The following is a 20,375-nucleotide window of genomic DNA, read 5'->3' as shown; positions in this document are numbered from 1 at the left end:
ACGCGTGTGCATTCGCCAATGATGATGATATTATCACGGTCCGAATTTTGACTTCTTTTCAATCTACGTTTCATTTTGACTTGAATAAAGACAAGCTTCGCATTTTATTCAAGAATTAGCAAAATTTATAGATTATGACACTAACACCGCCCGACATTCATTAGGCGCTTGAAAAATCAAAGGCCTCTTTTGCAATGTTTGTGGGCAAAGCATTTTCCAACGCACCGAACGATGAACAGTTGAGTTGGAAGACCACTAGTTGGACCAAAAATCTCCTACAGTGTTTCTACCGTTTGCTGAATTGCTGATGCGGGTAGTCGTTCAGCAACTGCTCATCAATTCAATAGCCAATCCCTAGCTACCACTGACGCACTATTACCACTCCACGTGGAATCTATCCTTTTGAAACCCCCTATATGGCTATATCCTCTTCCTCCCACACACACTTCCAAGGAAAACTCATCCTACTCATCGCACGTCCTTTTCTTTTGTGTTTCCTCTCTCTCTCTCTCTCTCTCTATAATCTATTATATTTGATTTCCCTGGTTGAAACGGAAGGGTTCTTGAACGCTTGAGCAGGATCCCACAATTAGCAAAAGCTTAGAAAGCTTCAGGCAGGGGTCGACTTGAGAACACATAAGTAGCCCCTCTAGCTAGAGGAAAGTATGGCTGCAAGTACCACCTTTGCAGCAGTGCCACTTTTGGTAATTCTAGCCGCTGCTATTCTAGGAAACACCGATGCGGCAACTCATGTGGTCGGGGACAGCTTGGGCTGGACAGTCCCCTCCGGTTCTTCGGTCTATCCCAACTGGGCTTCTCAACAGACCTTCAAAGTTGGTGATATCTTAGGTACGTACGAGATATTTATGTACCCTGCCCCTACATCTTTGTCGCAGGGCACGCTGAACCCTGAATAGATTTTTTTAGCAGCTTTTCTTGATTTTGTTTTTGTTGGACTTAGAAATGGATCGATGCTGCTATGAAACTACTAATATAAAATTCTTGCTTGATTGGCATCAGATTTTTTTTTTTTTTAATTTTTTTGTGTTCAGTTTGATGATACAGGTTAGGATTCTGAGTGTCTTGATAAATGAGTAGTGAAACTTTGTAAATTGTTGCAGTTTTTAACTTCGCAACTGGGGCTCACGATGTGGCCGTAGTTTCAAAGGCAAGTTATGACGGATGCACCTCAAGCAATCCCATCTCACTACAAACTGTTGGTCCGGCAAGAATCAATCTAACCTCCCCAGGGCAGGCATATTTCATTTGCACCTTCGGCCAGCACTGTTCCTTGGGACAAAAATTGACCGTCTCCGTTTCAGGAGGTGGTGCAGCTCCAGCTCCAGCTCCTAAAGCCACCCCTCCACCAGCATCATCGCCACCATCAACACCTCCACCAGCATCCACACCTCCACCCTCATCCACACCTCCGCCAGCATCAACACCGTCAACTACACCTGCACCACCGACTTCGGCCCCGGCGCCAGCAAAAACACCAGCAGCAGCAACACCAGCCCCAGCACCAAAAACACCAGCGGGTCCAGCACCTACACCAGCATCAGTGCCGTCATCCTCACCAGCTCCTGGCCCCGGAGGAGCTCCTACACCTTCAAGTGCTCCTGGTCCCGGAGGAGCTCCTACACCTTCAAGTGCTTCTGGTCCCGGAGGAGCTCCTACACCCACCTCACCCGGTGGGGCACCTGGTGGGGGTATGAGCTCTCCTCCGCCAAGTTCTGCCCCTGTCACGGCCACAGCTACAGCTACTTTAGTAGTCATGCTTTTGTCATTTGTCATTGGTATTACGTGTTAGGTTTCTGGGGATATTTTTGGTGTACACTGTCATCCTTTTAGTGGTTGATACATATGTTCGGTGTGACTTGATTTTGATATTTTTTTTGGGTGTGATTATATTGATTGACGGATTATAGATTTATGGAGATAAATAAAAGCTGCCTGCCCTATTTCAGCTGGATTTCTTGATGGATTCTGTGTACGAATTTTAATTTGATAATGTGGCAATTCTTGAGCAGAAATGCGAAGAACCATGGGACAATGGCCTTGCCGCTCTTGTAAACTGCCCAAGTCGCAGTAAATTTGGGTTTAGGAAGAAGATTGGGATTAATTTCATGCATTATTACAGTTTAGGGCTAAAGTTCCCAGAGACATTTGGAAAGCAGGTAGCAGTCCAGCATGTGGTTGTCGACAGTTCATCTTCCACTTTGATTGACCTGATAATTAAAGCAACACTACGGGAAATGGGACGAGGTTGGCAGAAGGCGTTTACTTCTGCACGCCGACTCATTAATGAACATTTATGAACCCATGCTGCCTCTTGCAATTTAATAACAAATATAATGGATTTAAATGATTTTAAATAGATCTGAAAAATACATAAATTGCTGTAACTCCTTTTTTGTTGTGCATGTTTCAATGGTCAGATTTATTAATTAATGGGTTCAAGCTCCAATAATTTTGATGAGATCTGATGAGATAAATAAATCGCTCTGACTCTGTTCTGGGCGTGTAATCAATGGGTTCTTCAAGCTCCTTGATGAGATTTGTTGAGATACACCATAAACCAAATAAATTTCAGATTTGACAATTAAATCTGAAATAAATTCAGATCAAACAATAAAATAATGAGAAAAACAAAAAATTCTCACTAAAAACTTCTAGAAGAAACAGAAAACTCTCACTATGAACCCCTAAGAGAAACAAAAGACTCTCGTTAAGAAAGTTTAGGAGAGATTTTATTGAAAAACACAATAAAACGAGATCCATGGAATGGACCCTCCCAAAGAGAGAGGCCGCCTGCCAAAATGAGAAGTATTAGATAGAAGTCAGAGAAAATGAGAGGTAGCAAGAGAGAGCTTCTTTTTTTTTTTTTTTTTTTTTTTTTTAAATTTAAATCGGGTTTTTCCCCTGATCCTGGCAGAGTCGGACTTCATAAACTACTGGAAATTATCAGTGAAATTCTTTGCACGAACAGAGGTTCCAATTGTGATAAATTCGTCAGATTACAATTTTGAAACGAGGCGTCTCATTTGGTATGAAAATGAAACGGCATAATTGCAGGATTAAGTGTTGTGATTGATTGGGGTAAAAATGAAAAGCTTTGAAGTTAATCTTCTTTTGATTTGATGTGATCTGGACCTTTTTTATTAATAGGATAAATTACACTTCTTGCATTGTTGCTTAGAACTTTTTCATATAACTCTTCTACGGTTTCAAAAGTTATATAGTATAAAATTAAGTAACAAAATGATGGAACTTGCCATTCGTAACGGAGCCGATGAAAATATCTAAAATATCTCGATGTCAAAATAAAAATTATTTGTTAACCATAAAGGGACCATTTGAAGATTTTAAAAATCATAAGAAAGTTATTTAGAAAAGCATTAAACTATTTGAGGGTAATGTACAATTTACCCTTATTTAATATGTTGAATCAAAATATCGAACGGTGCCGACAAAACTTTGGTTGTCTTTACCGAGAGCACCAAGAAAATACAGAGTCAGTCGACTAGTTACCCAAGTGTCAGGCCAACGAGTTCAATATTACTGAGCAAATTAACTAATACCTGTTGGTAACTCCAAAGGTTCGATCCTTACCTCTCATCAAACCTGCAATTTAATTGTAGCTGTCACCTTCGTGTGATTTCCTCTAATAGGGTTTTCCGTCGATTATACTCTTCCTTTCCCTAGACTAGGCTATTATACTCTCCCTTGTCCCAAATTAGATTAAAATAGGTTATATAACTGTTATTGTTGTGACCCAAAAAAAAAAAAAACAAACTAACACCTGCTGAATTTTCAGTAAACAGGTTAACAAGGCAAAGCCTCGTGTTCTTAGATCATGTTTGTATGTGTGGGATATAATTCTCATAATCAGTGGTAAAAACATGGGATTTTTTTTCTTTCTTTATTTTGATGTTTGGTTGAAAAGATTGGTTAAAATGATAAAAATATTGATTGGTTAGAGACGTGATCCAACAACACGCTTGAAAACAGCAGACTTTCCATATTAAATTATGGTCGGTATCTCCGGAAGTAATGAATCAATCTGCAATGTTTATTACTCGAAAAGGATTTTGGTTGGTGCTAGTTGAAATAGTCGTGGAATTCAGTGGGCCTTCGTCATACTACAATATAAGCAACATAAAACCTAGGAGATATAATATATTCTCGATGCCACCGAGTTGCCTTCCGATCATGTTTTCAGTTCAACCCCAGATCAATTTTTGAAGACCCTGGCTACATACATTATTGTTGTTGTCTATGCCCTAATAAAAAGCGATTCATTCAAGGTAAAGGGCAAATTCTATCACACAGACCATCGATTACACTAACGATCGCCACTACTCGTTCTCTTCACTAACTGCAGATAACAGCAGAGTGTCACTGAATTGTTACGAATCTTTGAATTGTTCCAGCGATTACTTAAATGGATGCCCTCCCCATGAGTTGACATCTGCCGATGCTGATCCAATTGCTTACTCCTCATTTCCCAACAAACGCAGGCCAGCCAAAGTGAATTATACTATTGCATTACGTATCCATATTATGGAGGCATTTGTCAATTGACGATGAAATGGCCCTCCCTACCAACTCCGCATGACTACGAGGCTTCTTTATCCTTGGCTTTCGTCCTATATAAAGAGCAGGCGCCAATGAGTAGTTTTACAGACCTCAAATTTCAACATAAAGACGTAGGGTGGCCGGAGGACGCAGGGAGAAGCAAAGGATGGCCGGAGCAAAGGATTCGTTGGTGGTAATGGAGATCCTGGTGGTGGCAGCTGCTACGCTAGTAGTTCACACCTTAGCAGCCACCACGTACCACGTAGGGGACACCTTCGGCTGGCAAGTCCCCTCTGGTGGGTATAACTATTCCAACTGGGCTACCCAACACACTTTCGTTGCTGGGGATAGTCTGGGTAAGTTTTTTTTGGCCCATCTGAACTCCTTGGCCCGGTAGAAGTAAAGATTGAGTGTTTGTATATTTGTATATTCCGGAGTCCGGATAGCTGCTAAAAAAATTGGAAGCAAACCTAGCAGTCTAATAAGAAGAGTTCGATCCAATTCGATTCGTTTACAAAATTTTTCTTGTGCTTGTTCCGGTCAACTTAAATTTTGGTTCCTAGGCCTAGTGGAAGGCTGGCTGGAACTTAAGCTGTAGCATGTAGCACCGTAAATTGGTAGCTTTTTGTTATTTCAACCATTGTCGAACTTGATGAAGTCAATGATAATAACCAGAAATTGAAAAAGTTTGGATTTTTTTTTTTCAATTTTGGGGGTAATAATCTGCTGTTCCGATATGCTACATGGGTTGCAGTGTTCGACTTCACGACCGGAGCACACACCGCAGCCCAAGTTGTACAGAACGCTTACGACAATTGCAACACAGCCAATCCCATAAGCAATCAAGTAAATGGTCCGGCCACCTTCACCCTGGCCGCTGGGACATCTTATTACGTGTGCACCATCCACTGTTCTCAGGGGCAAAAGCTAGCAGTCAGCGTTGCATCTTCTGCAGGATCACCCTTCGGCAGCCCCCCACCTCCGTCGCCCCCCGGTAGTGGTACTTTCTCGCCTCCACCGCCACGAAGCTCTGCTACCCCAACTCGGGCCGTTGCTGCTGCTTCTTTGATTTTTCTGTCCGTTTTCGCGGCCTTCTTTTGCTAGTTTTCACGTACCGTTAGCACGTCTAATAAGTAATGATACGATTGATTACGTTTGCTTGTATATGTATCTAATTCTAATCTTATCAGAGTATATGTCCCGTCGCTGTACACAGTTTCACACTACTCTTTGTGGATGCCACTGCCAGGAGTAGTTGTAGTGGTGCCGGTAAACTATGACATCGGAGTCCCTGTACTTATTCGATGAATGATTGCTGCGCAGTCTTATTCTATCTTAATGTTTCTCTCAATAAATCCTTCATAAATACCTTCTTTCTTATCTGAACTATCAAATATTTTTCTTATTTCTGCATGAGGGAGCTAGACACAGCGGAGAAATCAGAAAAGTTGGATCTTTCATTTCAAAGCCAGAGTCAAGTTACACACCTGTCAAACAATACTAACACGGAGCTACTATCGTCCACGTAGTGATCTTTTGTTTTGAGTACTAGTAGAAGATACGGTATTCCCGTTCCCAAAACGAACAAACAATAGCTCCTAATTACTAGATGGCTGCCTGAAGGATTAGTCCGGCCATAACCGTTGAATCAATTGGTTGAGGTTGGTCTGGTGGTTTTTTTTCAAACGTAAACCTCTCGGTGTCCGGTGACTACGTTCGACTCGATTAATCTGAAGTTGAACATTATCAAATCTCTTTCAGGATTGACTCTTCCAATGTTTATTTTTTTTCATCCATAGAATTTTGAAATAAATTCCCTAAAATGCTCTCAATTTATGAAGTTTATATTACTTTCCAAAATAATTGTAAAATATATAGCACAAATATAAGGAAAAAGTTCAAGTCTTTGATACTCATATTTATTATTTCATAAGCAATTATTACACTAATTTTATCGTGATCATAAGCAACTTCACGTGATGCATGCATTAGTGGTATATACTATATATTTTTTTTGAATTGGAGAAGAAAGTATCATCATTATTCTTTTGGAGTTTGTAGATTTTTGGATTGTTGGAACTATCCAAATCTAATAGTAGTCTTGGACAGCTTCTTTTTTAAGTTATTATTGCTTTTGATACATAAAAAAAGGATCAACTAAAAAACTGAATCACATTCAAAATCGCAACTAGGGTTAGCATTTTATAGCTTTGTGGTTTTAATTACTCTCAAAATATAAAAAAAAAAGGCATAAGGAGAGAAAATGAAACGAAAAAACAATTATAAATCCCATTCTTTGTGTATGCATACACGACAACAAGGGAGTTTTATTAAAATAGTAAGATTAATATTACCATTTTAGATGAGTACAGGAGACAGGCGTAATTTTCAAAATCTTGAGAGAGCACAATGAAATTGTTTTTGAAGCGTAGAAGTTCCAATAGCAATTTTGACTATCCTTGCTTTTCAGTTGGAAAAAAATGTGTTAAAGGAACATAAGTCAAAAGAGAATATGAACACCTCAAAACAGCTTTTTAGTTGTAGAATAATCATAATAAGTTAAACTTTCATCGTCTAATAACAAGCCGTAAATAAGCTACCTACATACGTAGGTTTGAGTATGACATTTAAGTAGAGACCTTCTCTCCCAGGCGGGCCTTTTACCCATTCGAACATTAGAAACTATATAACGCACCAAAATAACTCACCTGTATCTGAATAGTTTATTGTAAATTTGTAACCGACTTGAAAAAATATATATCATGAAAACGTCATCATAGATGGCATGACAAAGCTTACTCAGCTCGCTAACAACTCTTCCACTTCCGGGTCGTGGTTGACAAGGTAAAAACTATGAAAGTGGAGTCTATAGACTATGCAAGTGTGCCTATCCCAGAAATTCCCATATTTTTGCCCACTTCTTTAGACTTTTCAGATGAAAACCGGTGATTTTATATCATACCCAGATGCGTCCTTTTTTGACAATTGGCTAACTTAGTAAGAGTATTACCTTAGAAAATGGATACGTGTTTGCTAATCACCCCGATGGAGATTGCAGAAGATGAAACGTAGCCCTTAGGCGACTTCTCAAACTATAATATATCAGTTACTTCTGGCCAACTTCGTTTAATTTGAAGCAGTAAAGGACTCATCACAAAACTCTAGAACTTGATGCGTGGTCGGAGACTTAAAAGAGCACAAGACATGTGGGATGTGCACTGGAAGAGCAACTGTACCTTCTTTATGAAAAATTTGGGGTAGTATTTCTCCCAGGAGCTACCCAACACGAATAATCAACTGTTGCCTTGAATCTTCGCCGGAAGATGAAAGAAATCATATTGATCTAGACGTCAAGAAACACATACGGGGATTCAGAAGAGGCTGGCCAAGGATTTTCTTGAACCACAATCCATTAAACTTTTCGTTGATGATCTAGAAAAATAAATAAACGCGAGGAATTTGACTTATTTTACGACACCATTTTCAATTTCATCACAAAACGTGCTAAGCTTTTCTTCCACCAAATGTGGAAATGTAAGCCATCTTTTTGTGGCCCAAAAAAAAGAAAAAAGAAGAAGAAGAAGAAGAAGAAGAAGAAGATTCATCTCGGAATGCTTTGATTGGTGACACGCGGGGTCATTGCGAACCTTCCATGTAGTCGTTCAATCAAAACCCTCTAAGAGTCGAGGGAATGAAGGCAGTCAGAACGAGAGGGATGTTGCATGGTTAGTCATTCAATAATTTCGGGGAGTTTTCAGTTCATGTCTAGAAGTTTGGTCAGCTTCAAAGTAGCTGGACACAGTTTTCCCTAATTAATGTTATAACTGAGCTGAGGTTCATCATTCTGCGCTGCCAAATTTGGCCTGATTGATTAAAACCAAAAGAAAAAGAAAGCCTGGTCGGACCTAAGTCCCCGTATGTGTACCGATACACTCGTGATTTTGATTTCAATGACTCAGTCTCGCTGCTTGTCAGATAATTAATATTTCCTTCCTTATTACGCGAATTGATCAAAAAGTCTCTAGGCAGTTCAAATGTCAGAAAACAAAAGCCAACAATCGTGACCCAGTACCCCTCCAAGTCCAGAATGTAGACCCCTCGGCAGCACAAAAAATGTCAGCATAATATCATTACTTATACATCAACTTCCTCTTGTAGAGTTGGCCACCAAATGAATTATGGGATGTGAGTTCTAAGAGTTTCAATTTTACCTTCTATTAATATATTTGTGATTTTTTCTAAATTCATGCGGGTGCACCTCCGGTCTAATGATGGTTCAGTTCTCGTTGGTTTTCTTAGATCAGTTGAACCACCCTTAGAATAGGTTATAATAGGAATAGAAGTAGGTTAGAATAGATATGCCGTTACACAATAAAAAAAAAATTAAAATCATTACTTATAAATTGGTTTCGGAGAAGTTACATATGTTTCATCAGCGCAGAGAAAGAGAATTAATTAGAGAAACTTCAAAAGTCTGTGGTTTCCTTTTCTTTACTTATTGGAAGTCAAGCAGAGCATCTCTATAAATACAGAGCTGAAATATCTCACATTTCAATGTCACAGTCGCGCCCTTAGTTATAATCACATTTCAAAGTCACTTGTATTGAACCGAAACCATGAGGAATAACAAGTTGGCATTATCCGCTCTAACGGTTGCTATGATAGCATTAGCATCTTCTCTACACACCATCGACGCCCAAAGAGTTCATGTTGTTGGAGATAGGTTAGGATGGATAGTACCTCCAGGAGGTTCCATTGCTTATTCCACCTGGGCTGGCTTGCAAGTCTTCTCCGTGGGAGACATTCTTCGTACGTAATCAAAAGAACTGCTTTTTGCCTTTGATCTTTTTAAAGCTTTTCTCTTTTGTGATTAGTTATGTTATGGACATGCATGGCGTGGTTTTAATAATTGGTAATGAATTAATTAAATCTGCAGTGTTCAATTTCACGACTGGGCAACAAGACGTTGCTAGAGTTACAAAGGAAGCATTTGATGTCTGCAATTCGACCAACCCCATATCGATTCAGACAACAGGTCCAGCAAATTATACTCTTAGCTCGGCCGGAGAGTACTATTTCATAAGCACCCAAGACGAGCACTGTTTCTTCGGGCAAAAGTTGGCCATCAGTGTAAATCAAGCATCTTCCGGGCCAAGTGCCAGTCCTGCCCCTGCTGCTTCCAGAACACCAGTCACCTATATCGTTGGAGATGATCTTGGGTGGATTGTCCCTCCTGGTGGTAAAATTGCTTACGAGACTTGGGCTTACGACAAGATTTTCGCCGTGGGAGACACTCTAGGTATAGAACATTCATTGTCGTTCTTCTCTTTCTGTGTCTGAATGCAAAAACTGAAACCCATGACTTCCCTTCTTAGGCATACGCCGAGATGTCAATTTAGTTGAAAAATCTAACTGAATTGAGATATCGGCTATCTAGTGCATCTGAATTTTAGCTTGAGATTTGTGCATGATCATCGATCACGCCCAAGTTTGATGGGTTTGTCAAAACGAATTTTGATGCAGTGTTCAATTTTACTACTGGAGAACAAGACGTTGCTAGAGTAACCAAGGAAGCTTTTGACACATGCAATTCAACAAACCCTCTATCACTTCAGACAACAGGTCCGGCAAGTTACACTCTTAACTCCACCGGAGAATACTACTTCATAAGCACCTTGGACGGTCACTGTTTCTTAGGGCAAAAGTTGGCCATCATTGTGACCCGTGGATCTCCTGGACCGCCAAGCTCTAGTCCTGTCCCTCCGTCCCCAAGAGCGCCGGTCACCTACATTGTCGGAGATCACCTTGGGTGGCTTGTCCCTCCAGGTGGTCCAATTGCTTATGAGACTTGGGCGTATGACAAGACGTTCGCTGTGGGAGACATTCTAGGTACGTACATAACTTTTTTTTCCCTGAATGGTTGTTTCACTTGTAAAACACAACCATTTAATCAAATTTAGCAAGTTATCTTGAGTTGCATGGTCTAGCTCTTCTAAATAATCAATTCTAGCTCTTCTAAGTAATCAATTCATATTCATTAAGCTATCCAAGTCACACCTTTTTTTTTTAATCCACAGTCAACACTAGGGGACACACAACCTCAATCACGTTCTAGAAGGAATGAATTTTTCAACTGAAGCAAATCCAGCTTAGCAAACATAGTCAAATGAATTTAATTCTAGAACATCACGTAGTGCATTAGTCATTGGTCTATTAATTTATGCAAATAAAATGTAGTAGTAATATCAGTCACGCAATAATCGGCAAAATTTGAAGGGGAAAAAAAAACTTGATTCTCTCCTGACCAACGAAAACTTGATTCTTGCCCTTTATACAGTATTCAACTTTGCCAACGCAACGCAAGATGTGGCTGAGGTGACCAAGTCAGCTTATAGCGGCTGTGACACCAGTAGTCCTCTCAGAGTCATAAGCACCAGTCCGGCGAGGATCATATTAACTTCCGCCGGCGAACATTTCTACACGTCCACATACTTCACGCATTGTAGCCTGGGACAAAAGCTAGCCATTAACGTCACCGACTTTGGCTCCCCCAGCATAGCCCAACCTCCATCAAATGCACTTTCTCCAGCTGGAGGACCCAATGGGGCTCCCGTTCCCTTCAACTCAGCCTCCCGTCATGCCGCCTTGGGCTTCTTCGCCTCCTTAGCTATTGCTTTCGCATCCCTCTTCGTCTTTTAGAACCTATATATGTTGGATTCTTAGTATACCCAATAATTTCTCTTTGCCTCGATATTGATCTTGATCTGTGTATTTAGCATTTTTATTCTTTTCTCTTTTTTTTTTCAATACACGGATTGGTGAGGTATCATTATATTCATTAGACGATACAGTTTGTTTATCGACAATAAATATGTTTCTTGTTGATTCCTTGTACCTGGATTAAACTTCGAAATTGCGGTGAACTCCATGAACATATATCAAACTAATAAACACCATGCAACAAAATCTGTTCTCTTCCTCTTTTTTTTTTTTATTTGTGTTTTATTTGTGTTTTATTGCTCAAGCATTGGTAACTTGGTGAGGAGAGATTCTTCTCCGGCACACGTAGGTTTATGTTGTGCTAAATGCTGCAGGCGGAGCCAAACAACAAAGTCTTCCAAACAATTCAAGCATATCGCTGTTAAATGAACCCGAATTAAACAATTCAAATCCGCAGAACGAAAAACTTTGACGCAGAAAGTAGAGGTTTTCATGAGTAACAGTACTGGGAGTAATGCTCAAACATAAATGTACATATGCACGATAATGCCGTAATTTGGACTGACTAAACTAATGAAAGTCTTTTCGTGAAAGAAAGGAAAAATAAAATAAAGGGCATTGCAGTATTGACCTATCATTGTGTTTCTTGTTCAATTGTTACTATTAAACTTTTTCTTGTGCTATTTGGTCCCCAGTCTGGCACATTTGTGGAAGGGTGCTAATTTCTTGATTAATGAGACAACCAAAAAAACAAACAAAAAAAAAAAAAATCATGGTTAGGGTTGAATTTTTCTTTTTTGTTTGTTTTTGGACGCGACTTACTTGTGGCCGCATAGGCACATGACTTCATTGGTCAAGAACTTGGACACATACATCTGGCACAATTACCAAATTTTTTTTTATTAAATCTTGAAAATATCAAGTGTTATGGACGGACCTATGGTTGATTTGAAAAGAAGTTAACCTATACTATGAAAAAGTTTCCACTTTGTAACTGTACAATGTCAGATGCACTATCAAAAATCAAAGCAACTATGGGCAATGCCCTATTGTACTGCCAAAGTCCAATTTGCACCAGTAAGCAGAACTCTCCTCCATCCAGCTACAACATCTCTCATAAGGCCTGAAGTGTGTCTCCCTTGAAATAGAGCCAAGTTTCTGACTCGCCATATCTGATACACAATGCATGAAAGCAGTAACTGTTTCAGACAACTCGCAAAGAAATTGGTGGTCCAACGAGTAAATAACCGCGCTCAAGTTCAACAGACCAGGGGAATAGATGCTAGTTGCTACACGGGCAGGCTCAGTGAATAAATGCTATGACCCAAAGGTGGAAGAAGCCACGGCAGTCAGATTAGCGCTAATAAATGCTAAAGATGAACAATGGCAGAAGATTGAAATCCAATCTGATTGCAAAGCTGTAATAGACAAAATCAATGAGGGATCGATGCTCAGGAGACAACTCTGCATTGGAACGATTTTGGAAGATTTTCAGCAGATGAGGAAGGGTTTTAGTCAATGTTGCTTCTCATTTACTAGACTAGAAGAGAAGGCAACTTTGTCAGTCATTTAATAGCAAAATTTGCCTGTAATGAACTTATTTGCAAGGTTGACTTCCCCCAACTGGCTCATGCAAGCAGCCAGGGACGACATTAGAGCAGTTGCTCACAACTTGTAATTGTTGTGCTATTAATGCTTCCTGTGTTTTTTTTTTAGGACAAAAAAAAAAAAAAAAGGGACCAGGGAAATACTCCCCGATAGACAGCACAAAAGGACTGAAACTTATGTCAAATTGCAGCAGTAAAAGAATACATATAGAAGCAGCGGACGTGTTTGGTTGTTTACAAACACCTTTGTATACTCTTTTTCTTGCTAATCAATGGAAATTTCATACTGCCCACAAAAAAAAAAAAAGAAAGAAAAGATTTTATGTTGACTTTTCATACGTAAAACGCGAATTGTCACATGCATGTGAGCATTATGCACGGTACATTATAATGTAGAAATTTTTGAGTTCATCTTACGTGTTTCTGCATTAGAATACAAGTCAATTAGGTATTCATCTCGACTCAAGAAGTTCTTTCCACATGGAAGAAAATGAATTATATTTAACGGAATGGTAAACTACGATACTACTACATGTGAAAATCTGTAAATGAAAGCATCTGGTATTTATTTTGTTATATCAAATTTTAACTTATAAATTGTACAATGATTAGAAATTAACTTAACAAAAATATAATACACTATGATATATATATATATAATCCTGATTAATCCTCTAATATATGGTTTGGCGATCAAATTTTTAACACTTTGTAACACCTCTTTATCTAAGATGTTTGGATCTTAATTATTTGGTTTGTAGTCTTCTAAAAACAAATTTTTTATATTTTTTGTAAACACATTTTTTAATCACTTTGTCATTTCACACACATCAATTTAATACAAGCCTTTTTTTTTTTTTTTTTACAAAAATTGTTAAAAAAAAAAAGCAATCCAATTTGCGGGATTCTCATTGGGTGTTCAAACTTGATTGAAACCATTAGTAGTGCCCCCATAAAGAAAACGACGAAAGATAGATGGTTAGCTATTCTACCGTGCGACTGGGAAAGTGCAGAAGACTTTGACTCCAGAATTTCCCAACGTTGAACCTGTCGTAAATATTAAAATATATTAAGACGATTGCAGTCATTCCAATCAATTACTACATCAGGATTATGTATTTCTAGAATTTCCCCGAGTAAGAAAGACCTTGCCCAATTTGACGATGACTTCTGCGCGTTTCTAATCTAATTATGTGTGTTTATTTCTTCTATCTATGATTAAAAAAAAGAAAGACCTTGCCACCTTCACAACATGGGAGAAACCATGTAGTAGTAGTTTAATTTTCTCATCTGATGCTTCTCCTCTACCCGTAATCTCCTCCAACTTTGTTTTCACAATTCTTACCTTGACTCTGTTAATTAAAAAAAAAACGTAGAAGAAAAGAAAAACCTCCCACTTTCATTCACTCCAATCCAGATAAAAGGAGAAACAAAAATAATTTTATTATTTGAGATCAGGCGAGTAACATTTTATTAATAAGAAAGCAAAGATTAATCAAAACTAAGATTCAAAGACAATGACCGAGTAAGAGAGGATCCAAAAAGTCTCAAGAAAGTTGGTAAGCATTTCACCAGTTCCCACTGTTCAGGCGGCCACAAACTAAACGAACGACCTTTCTAGGACACGACTTGTTATTTATTCCCACATGATATGATTCATATGCGAGAAGAAGAAGAAAAACAAAGTACTGGAAATAGTCATTGCTCATTAGTCCCAAAACACGGCCACCACCCGTACGTGGACCAGTTTGGCCCCCAATCTAATTAAAGAACGACTTGGCTTTTTATTAAAAAAACACTAAGAGTCAATCTCAACTACGTCCATTAGTTGGCTCTGTTCTCTTTCTTTCTAGACTGGTTCGAAATTTCGCGTGCCTAAATTCGCTAGGGGGCGGGGGATGTGATTTTCCAGTTTGTGAGGCTACGACACGGCTTCTTGGAGGTACGACCTGGTGCAAGAGTCCCTATAAATACCGGAGGAACAAATTGTCCACCTCCACAAACTTTGAGGCTCTCTTCACATAAAGCAAGAGAGAGTACCAAATCGGATTTGGAAGTGAATTCAAGCAGGGGCGATCTGAAGTTCAAGAACACAGCAAAGGGCAGGCAAAATGGCAGGCAAGTTTATTATCACACTGCTCGTTGTTGCAGTTCTAGCTGCTGCATTACAGTGCTCAGTAGCACAAAGAACACATGTAGTCGGTGATTCATTGGGTTGGACAATCCCACCTGGCGGCGCCGTCGCCTACACCACCTGGGCTGCCAGCCAGACTTTCACCGTCGGAGATGTTCTCTGTAAGCACCATCTTCTCCGACCACAACCATTTCTTTTTCTCTTACTAAACACAAACAACGTGACTAATTTATAATCATAGTTGTTGCACAGCATTTAATACCCATCTAATGCTTGTGTTGGATATTAATTAATTGTGCAGTGTTCAACTTCACAACGGGATCACATGATGTCGCCCAGGTGAGTAGGACATCTTTTGATGGATGCAACTCCGCCAGCCCCATCTCCCTCGTCAGAAACGGCCCAGCAAACGTCACCTTAAACACTACCGGCGAACACTACTACATTTGCACCTTCTCAGGCCACTGTAACGCGGGAATGAAGCTGGCTATCAATGTTTCTGCCGCTCCTTCCACCTCTCCACCGCCTCAATCCCCTGTTCCTGCACCCTCCCCCAGCTCTACAACCCCAAAAACTTACGTCGTTGGAGATAGCTTGGGCTGGACTGTCCCTCCTGGTGGCTCCATTGCCTACCGAACTTGGGCAGCCGGCAAGACTTTCATGGTTGGCGACATTCTAGGTAAAGCAAATCCATTCCAATCTTATCAGAACCAAATAAAAACTACTTGTATAATAACACGAATGACTTGAAAGCGTTGATTTTTGTTCCTCATCTTAGAACATATGCCAAATTTTATTGGTTACTGACATGCATATATTTCACAATATTGCATTAACAATGCAGTGTTCAACTTTACAACTGGAGCTGATGATGTTGCTGTGGTGACATCAAAGGCAGCCTATGATTCCTGCAACACCTCTGCCACCGGAACCACAATTAACACCGGTCCAGCCAGAATTACCCTGACCACCGCAGGTGAACATTTCTACATATGCACCATCCCTCGACACTGCTCACTCGGCCAAAAGCTAGCCATCAACGTCACCGGAACTGCTGCCACTCCATCACCAACTCCAGCCCCCACCAGGCCTCCATCCGGCCCTGCCTCTGCTCCTGCTCCTTCATCGACCGGCGCAACTCCGCCTTCCAGCTCTTCCACCCCACCACCCTCTGGCTCTCCTAGCACGTCACCTTCTGGCTCTACCACTCCATCTCCGTCTGGTTCTACCACTCCATCTCCGTCTGGTTCTCCAGGTGGTGTCTCAGCTCCTCCTCCACCAAACTCTGCTCCATCTTTTGCAGTAGCAGCGTTGCCATTCACTTTCTTGTCGATTGCCTTGGCTTTCTTGTATTAGATTTAGCTAGCGACCATTGACGACTTTTATTGTTTGCGATTATTTTATTTTTGTTACCATTTTCGCATTACTGCTATTGTTATTCAGATTGAACCATTTTGTATGCCAATAAAAATAGAATAATTACACTGAATTCCATATTTTTCAGTCATCGGTTCGGTATTATTCCGCTAGATTGATTGTGATATTTCAATTTTTCAGCCATTGATTTGATTGATAAATGGTGTAATTGAGAGAAAAGGTGCGTGCATTTGACTATTTGTCTAGCTTGTGCCAAAATTTCCAAATGCAAGGGGAAAAACAGACCACCCGCATCATCTTCTGACTATTAAGCCAATAACCCATTTGGATTGGAAGAAAAACGAGAGATTTGGAGGCAGACCAAAAAACTCTTTCGTTTGCAACTCCAATGAAGGTAGAAAAGAGTGGAAACGTGAGTTTTTTGGGATATTCAACAGTCCATATCCTTAATTAATAACCCACCTTACTCACAAACCTTTACAAGAAAATCATGGTGACAAATTAAATTCTACCTGGTTCCACTTCTTTAGCATTTAGCAGTTTTAAAAAGAAAAAAAAATGGTATACGGTCTCTTAATTTATAAGATTTCATCCTTAATTTTGTTTTTCTCCCTAACCAAATTGGCCTAAATGTTTTGGCACATAAGTCTTGTAAAGTGTATGGAAGATGAAGACAGCGCTTGGATCATCAGGAGACTATCCTCATCACTTCTAGAAGATTAATCTTTTCTTTCAATTTGCTCTCTTTTCTCGTTTTGAAGGCTGGAAAAATTGTACCTCCGCCACTGCACTGCATGCAGCTTTATCTGTTTTAACGAATTTCTCATGACGCAGTCCCAAGAGTACTACTGTTGTTTTCACAGATTTATGTCGAATTTAAAAAGAAGAACAGTCAACGTGGCAAATCTTTCGATATATGATACTTTTGTGACGTAAAATATATTCAAGTTGGAAGTTTTGGATTAGGAAAAAATAAATAAAAGTCGGATGTTTTGAATGTTTCAGATAAAGAAAGTCTGACACAGACCTTGGAAAAAGAAAGAGGGACTTCACAACCAATTAATCCTTCCTTCAAAAAAAAAAAAAAAAAATTCAACCCCCCCCCCCCCCCCCCCCCCCCCCCCCAAAAAAAATCAATTGTTTTTTCACAACCAACTTTTATTTTTGCTTCACATCAGCTCGTCATCACATATTTCAGGATCTAAGAGATATAATCACAGTTTTTTCTTAGACTTTTAACTCTCAGAGATATTTTGCGTTTGCGTTTAAAGAATATCGCAGGCTTCAGTTTCGGTGAAACGCGTTAAAGTAAGGGGGAGGTTCTTTTCTTTTCCTGCTTTACCTGCTTCCTTTGGAAGGTTCCCTCAAACGCCATAACTTTTCATTGAAGATGAGGAGTGGACACATTCAAGATGTTGAAATGTGAATTTGCTAAAATGCAGAGTAGGTCAATATTGCTAGGCTAGCTCTGTCAAGGACTTGCAAAAGCACAAAATAAAAAATATAAAAAACTCAGTGATCCCTAATTCACAAGTACGATTATATGCGATCCTACTGATCCTATCTCGATCCTATATAGATTCAAGGAATTTGCGATTCTGAGTGCGATCCGGATCGATTTTGCCTTTCTGGATCATAGGATCGCACGATCCTACGATTCGGATCGCGATTTTAACAACCATGATTTTATGTAGAACATAAATGAAAGGATGAAGTTTACTGTCACTATAATGTTGGAATTCGGCCATGTTTGGACTATAGTTTTCTAAAGAAAAATTTTTACGTTTTTTTTAAATATATTTTTCAATTATCTTTTTATCTCATATATATCAAATCGCTACAGTTTTTTTTTTTTTTTTTTTTTTTTTACAAAAACTCCTAAAAATAGCAATCCAAATGGTCTAAAGGTATTTTTTGAATTGTAATTTTCTAAGAAAAAATTTTTACGTTTTCCTTGAACATATTTTTAAATCATATTAATTTTTAACTCATGTATATCAAATCTCTATAGCGTATTTTTTAAAAAACAGAAACTCCAAAAAAATAGCAATCCTAGATTGTTTACCGAGACCAGGGTGTTAAAAGTTGGACTTTAAGGATCTCATATAATTGACATAGGAAAATGCCCAGTGCCCGAGATGCCTTTCTTTCGTATTTGGTCTTTTGGTTTGGCAGAAAATCACTAGAAGAAAGAAGCCTAGCAGCTTATAATACACGTACAGAAGTTCTTTATGATTAATGCGTACAGATTACAGAAGTTCTTTTTAGCTCATGAAACTAATGCACATATGGTATCTATACGCGTTTTTCCGCAAACAATTGTTGATTCCATGATCCCATCTATAGTCTCCCAGTCTTGTGTAGTTGATGCAAGCTCTGTTAATTAAATACTACCAAGAATGGGTAAAAGAAAAGAGGAAGAAAAGCCACAGGATGATGACCCCTGTCAGCCTCAAACCCTCTAGAATTTCAGGTTCCGGGACCAGACGTTTTGTTTGAAAGATATGAAATTCTTGTCCTAATTGAAAGCTTCAAAATCTAACACTAATATTTGGTCTTTGAAAGGCACAATCAATTAAGCATCCACTTTCTCCAATTCCATTAATTTTCTATAAGAACCGAACGTTACTTGCGTCTTGCCTCGACGAATCATCTCTTTAGCTACTGGTAGAACTTTACAGGAGAAGAAAAAGCAACGCAAGCACTGGCGGGCGACCTGCTGAACATATAATCTATAGAAATTCAATGGCCAGTCAGAAGATGGTACTATTCGGTTACTTGATGGTTGCAGCAGCACTGCTTATTGGAGCAACTGCAGATACACACACAGTTGGAAACAGTCTCGGTTGGACTGTCCCTCCTGCTGGTTCTGTTGCATACAAAACCTGGGCTGGCATCACAGACTTTGCCGTTGGCGATACCGTAGGTAAGTAACAAAAAAGCATGCATGAATACTCGTAACATGTTATACTGTACTGATCAGAAGAGGGTTGATAAGATGATCGTGCTAAGCTTAATTACCATTCTAGCTCCGTTGATTAGCTCAGTAGTGTTTTTTCTGCTTTATCAGTTTTCCAATGGAATAACACTCACACCGTAGCCCAAGTGAACCAGAGTAGCTATGACGCCTGCAGCGCAACAAATACAATTGGTGAGATTCACACAAGCAGCCCTTATAACTTCACCATTGCTTCAACCGATCCTTACTACTTCATCTGCTCCATTGACAACCACTGCAATCTTGGAATGAAGGTCAAAATCCAGGCTGGGGCAGCATCCTCTCTAAACGCTAGCGCCTTTTTCACTATTCTCGTGGCCCTGGCCGTCTACTTCTCAAGTCTCGTGTGAAACAAAATCTGCGTGTGCTCAAAGAAGATCTTGGGCTAGCCTGCTACCTTTGCCCTGCTGTTCTTTTCGTTGCCTTAATTTGTTGCATTAAGAGATACTTGAATTGATTATATTTTATTAGCCCAGTGGAGTAATTGCTTAAGCACGATTTTTTGCAGTCAGTGTAAAAGATAGCACGGCAATAAATATGAATTGGTTTTTAGCGTAAATACACTTCGACGAGCCCAGGTGCCTGACTGATGTTAGAAGATTCTATTCGCTTTTTACGCTCTATAATTGGGGGAAAAGTTGCATGCCTTGATTCTTTCCAGATTTGCTTCTCTGTTAATACTCTGGGGTCAGTATGTTGGGCCTCTGCGCAAACTCGTCCATTGCATTTACACAGCGATGAGGTCTGGTACATACATGTACACTCATTATAATCAACAGGTCTTCCTTGAATTTGTCCAATGCTTGATAAAGAAAGCTAGTGATGGAATTTCCAGTGAATCTGATTTCCACTTTAACAAAAGAACTTTATTCTTCTGTCTCAGTTCTAACAAAAATTAAATCAACTTATAAGGAGAATCTTCAAATTTCATATTTAATATTGGTTTTGTATCTTTCACGTG

The 20,375-nt window shown here is 39.4% G+C and overlaps 4 protein-coding genes and 1 long non-coding RNA gene across 5 annotated transcripts; all 5 read left to right on the top strand.

The window, feature by feature from the left end:
* The first annotated feature begins 431 nt into the window (after positions 1–431).
* Positions 432–1,972, top strand: LOC113693590 (uncharacterized). Its single transcript, XM_027212134.2, has 2 exons — positions 432–849; positions 1,122–1,972. The coding sequence occupies exons 1-2, from the start codon at positions 666–668 to the stop codon at positions 1,808–1,810; spliced, it is 873 nt and encodes a 290-aa protein (XP_027067935.1). The 5' UTR covers positions 432–665; the 3' UTR covers positions 1,811–1,972.
* A 2,689-nt stretch (positions 1,973–4,661) lies between these two features.
* On the top strand, positions 4,662–5,958 carry LOC113691315 (umecyanin-like). The gene is made up of 2 exons (XM_027209417.2): positions 4,662–4,934; positions 5,333–5,958. Exons 1-2 carry the CDS (start codon positions 4,745–4,747, stop codon positions 5,680–5,682), a joined length of 540 nt encoding a protein of 179 aa, XP_027065218.1. The 5' UTR covers positions 4,662–4,744; the 3' UTR covers positions 5,683–5,958.
* A 3,170-nt stretch (positions 5,959–9,128) lies between these two features.
* LOC113692130 (uncharacterized) lies at positions 9,129–11,463 on the top strand. The gene is made up of 4 exons (XM_027210500.2): positions 9,129–9,387; positions 9,515–9,877; positions 10,102–10,467; positions 10,916–11,463. Exons 1-4 carry the CDS (start codon positions 9,195–9,197, stop codon positions 11,275–11,277), a joined length of 1,284 nt encoding a protein of 427 aa, XP_027066301.2. The 5' UTR covers positions 9,129–9,194; the 3' UTR covers positions 11,278–11,463.
* A 3,405-nt stretch (positions 11,464–14,868) lies between these two features.
* LOC113692131 (uncharacterized) lies at positions 14,869–16,546 on the top strand. Its single transcript, XM_072052578.1, has 3 exons — positions 14,869–15,200; positions 15,341–15,718; positions 15,884–16,546. Exons 1-3 carry the CDS (start codon positions 15,017–15,019, stop codon positions 16,393–16,395), a joined length of 1,074 nt encoding a protein of 357 aa, XP_071908679.1. The 5' UTR covers positions 14,869–15,016; the 3' UTR covers positions 16,396–16,546.
* Positions 16,547–18,966: 2,420 nt separating this feature from the next.
* LOC113694145 (uncharacterized) lies at positions 18,967–19,973 on the top strand. The gene is made up of 2 exons (XR_011815390.1): positions 18,967–19,342; positions 19,487–19,973. It is a non-coding gene; the product is annotated as an uncharacterized lncRNA (long non-coding RNA).
* Positions 19,974–20,375: the final 402 nt, after the last annotated feature.

The sequence above is a fragment of the Coffea arabica genome, chromosome 6c (genome assembly GCF_036785885.1).
Source record: "Coffea arabica cultivar ET-39 chromosome 6c, Coffea Arabica ET-39 HiFi, whole genome shotgun sequence".
Lineage (NCBI taxonomy): Eukaryota > Viridiplantae > Streptophyta > Magnoliopsida > Gentianales > Rubiaceae > Coffea > Coffea arabica.
The sequence above is the reverse complement of the archived record's forward strand: the minus strand, read 5'-3'. Positions and strand labels throughout refer to the sequence as shown.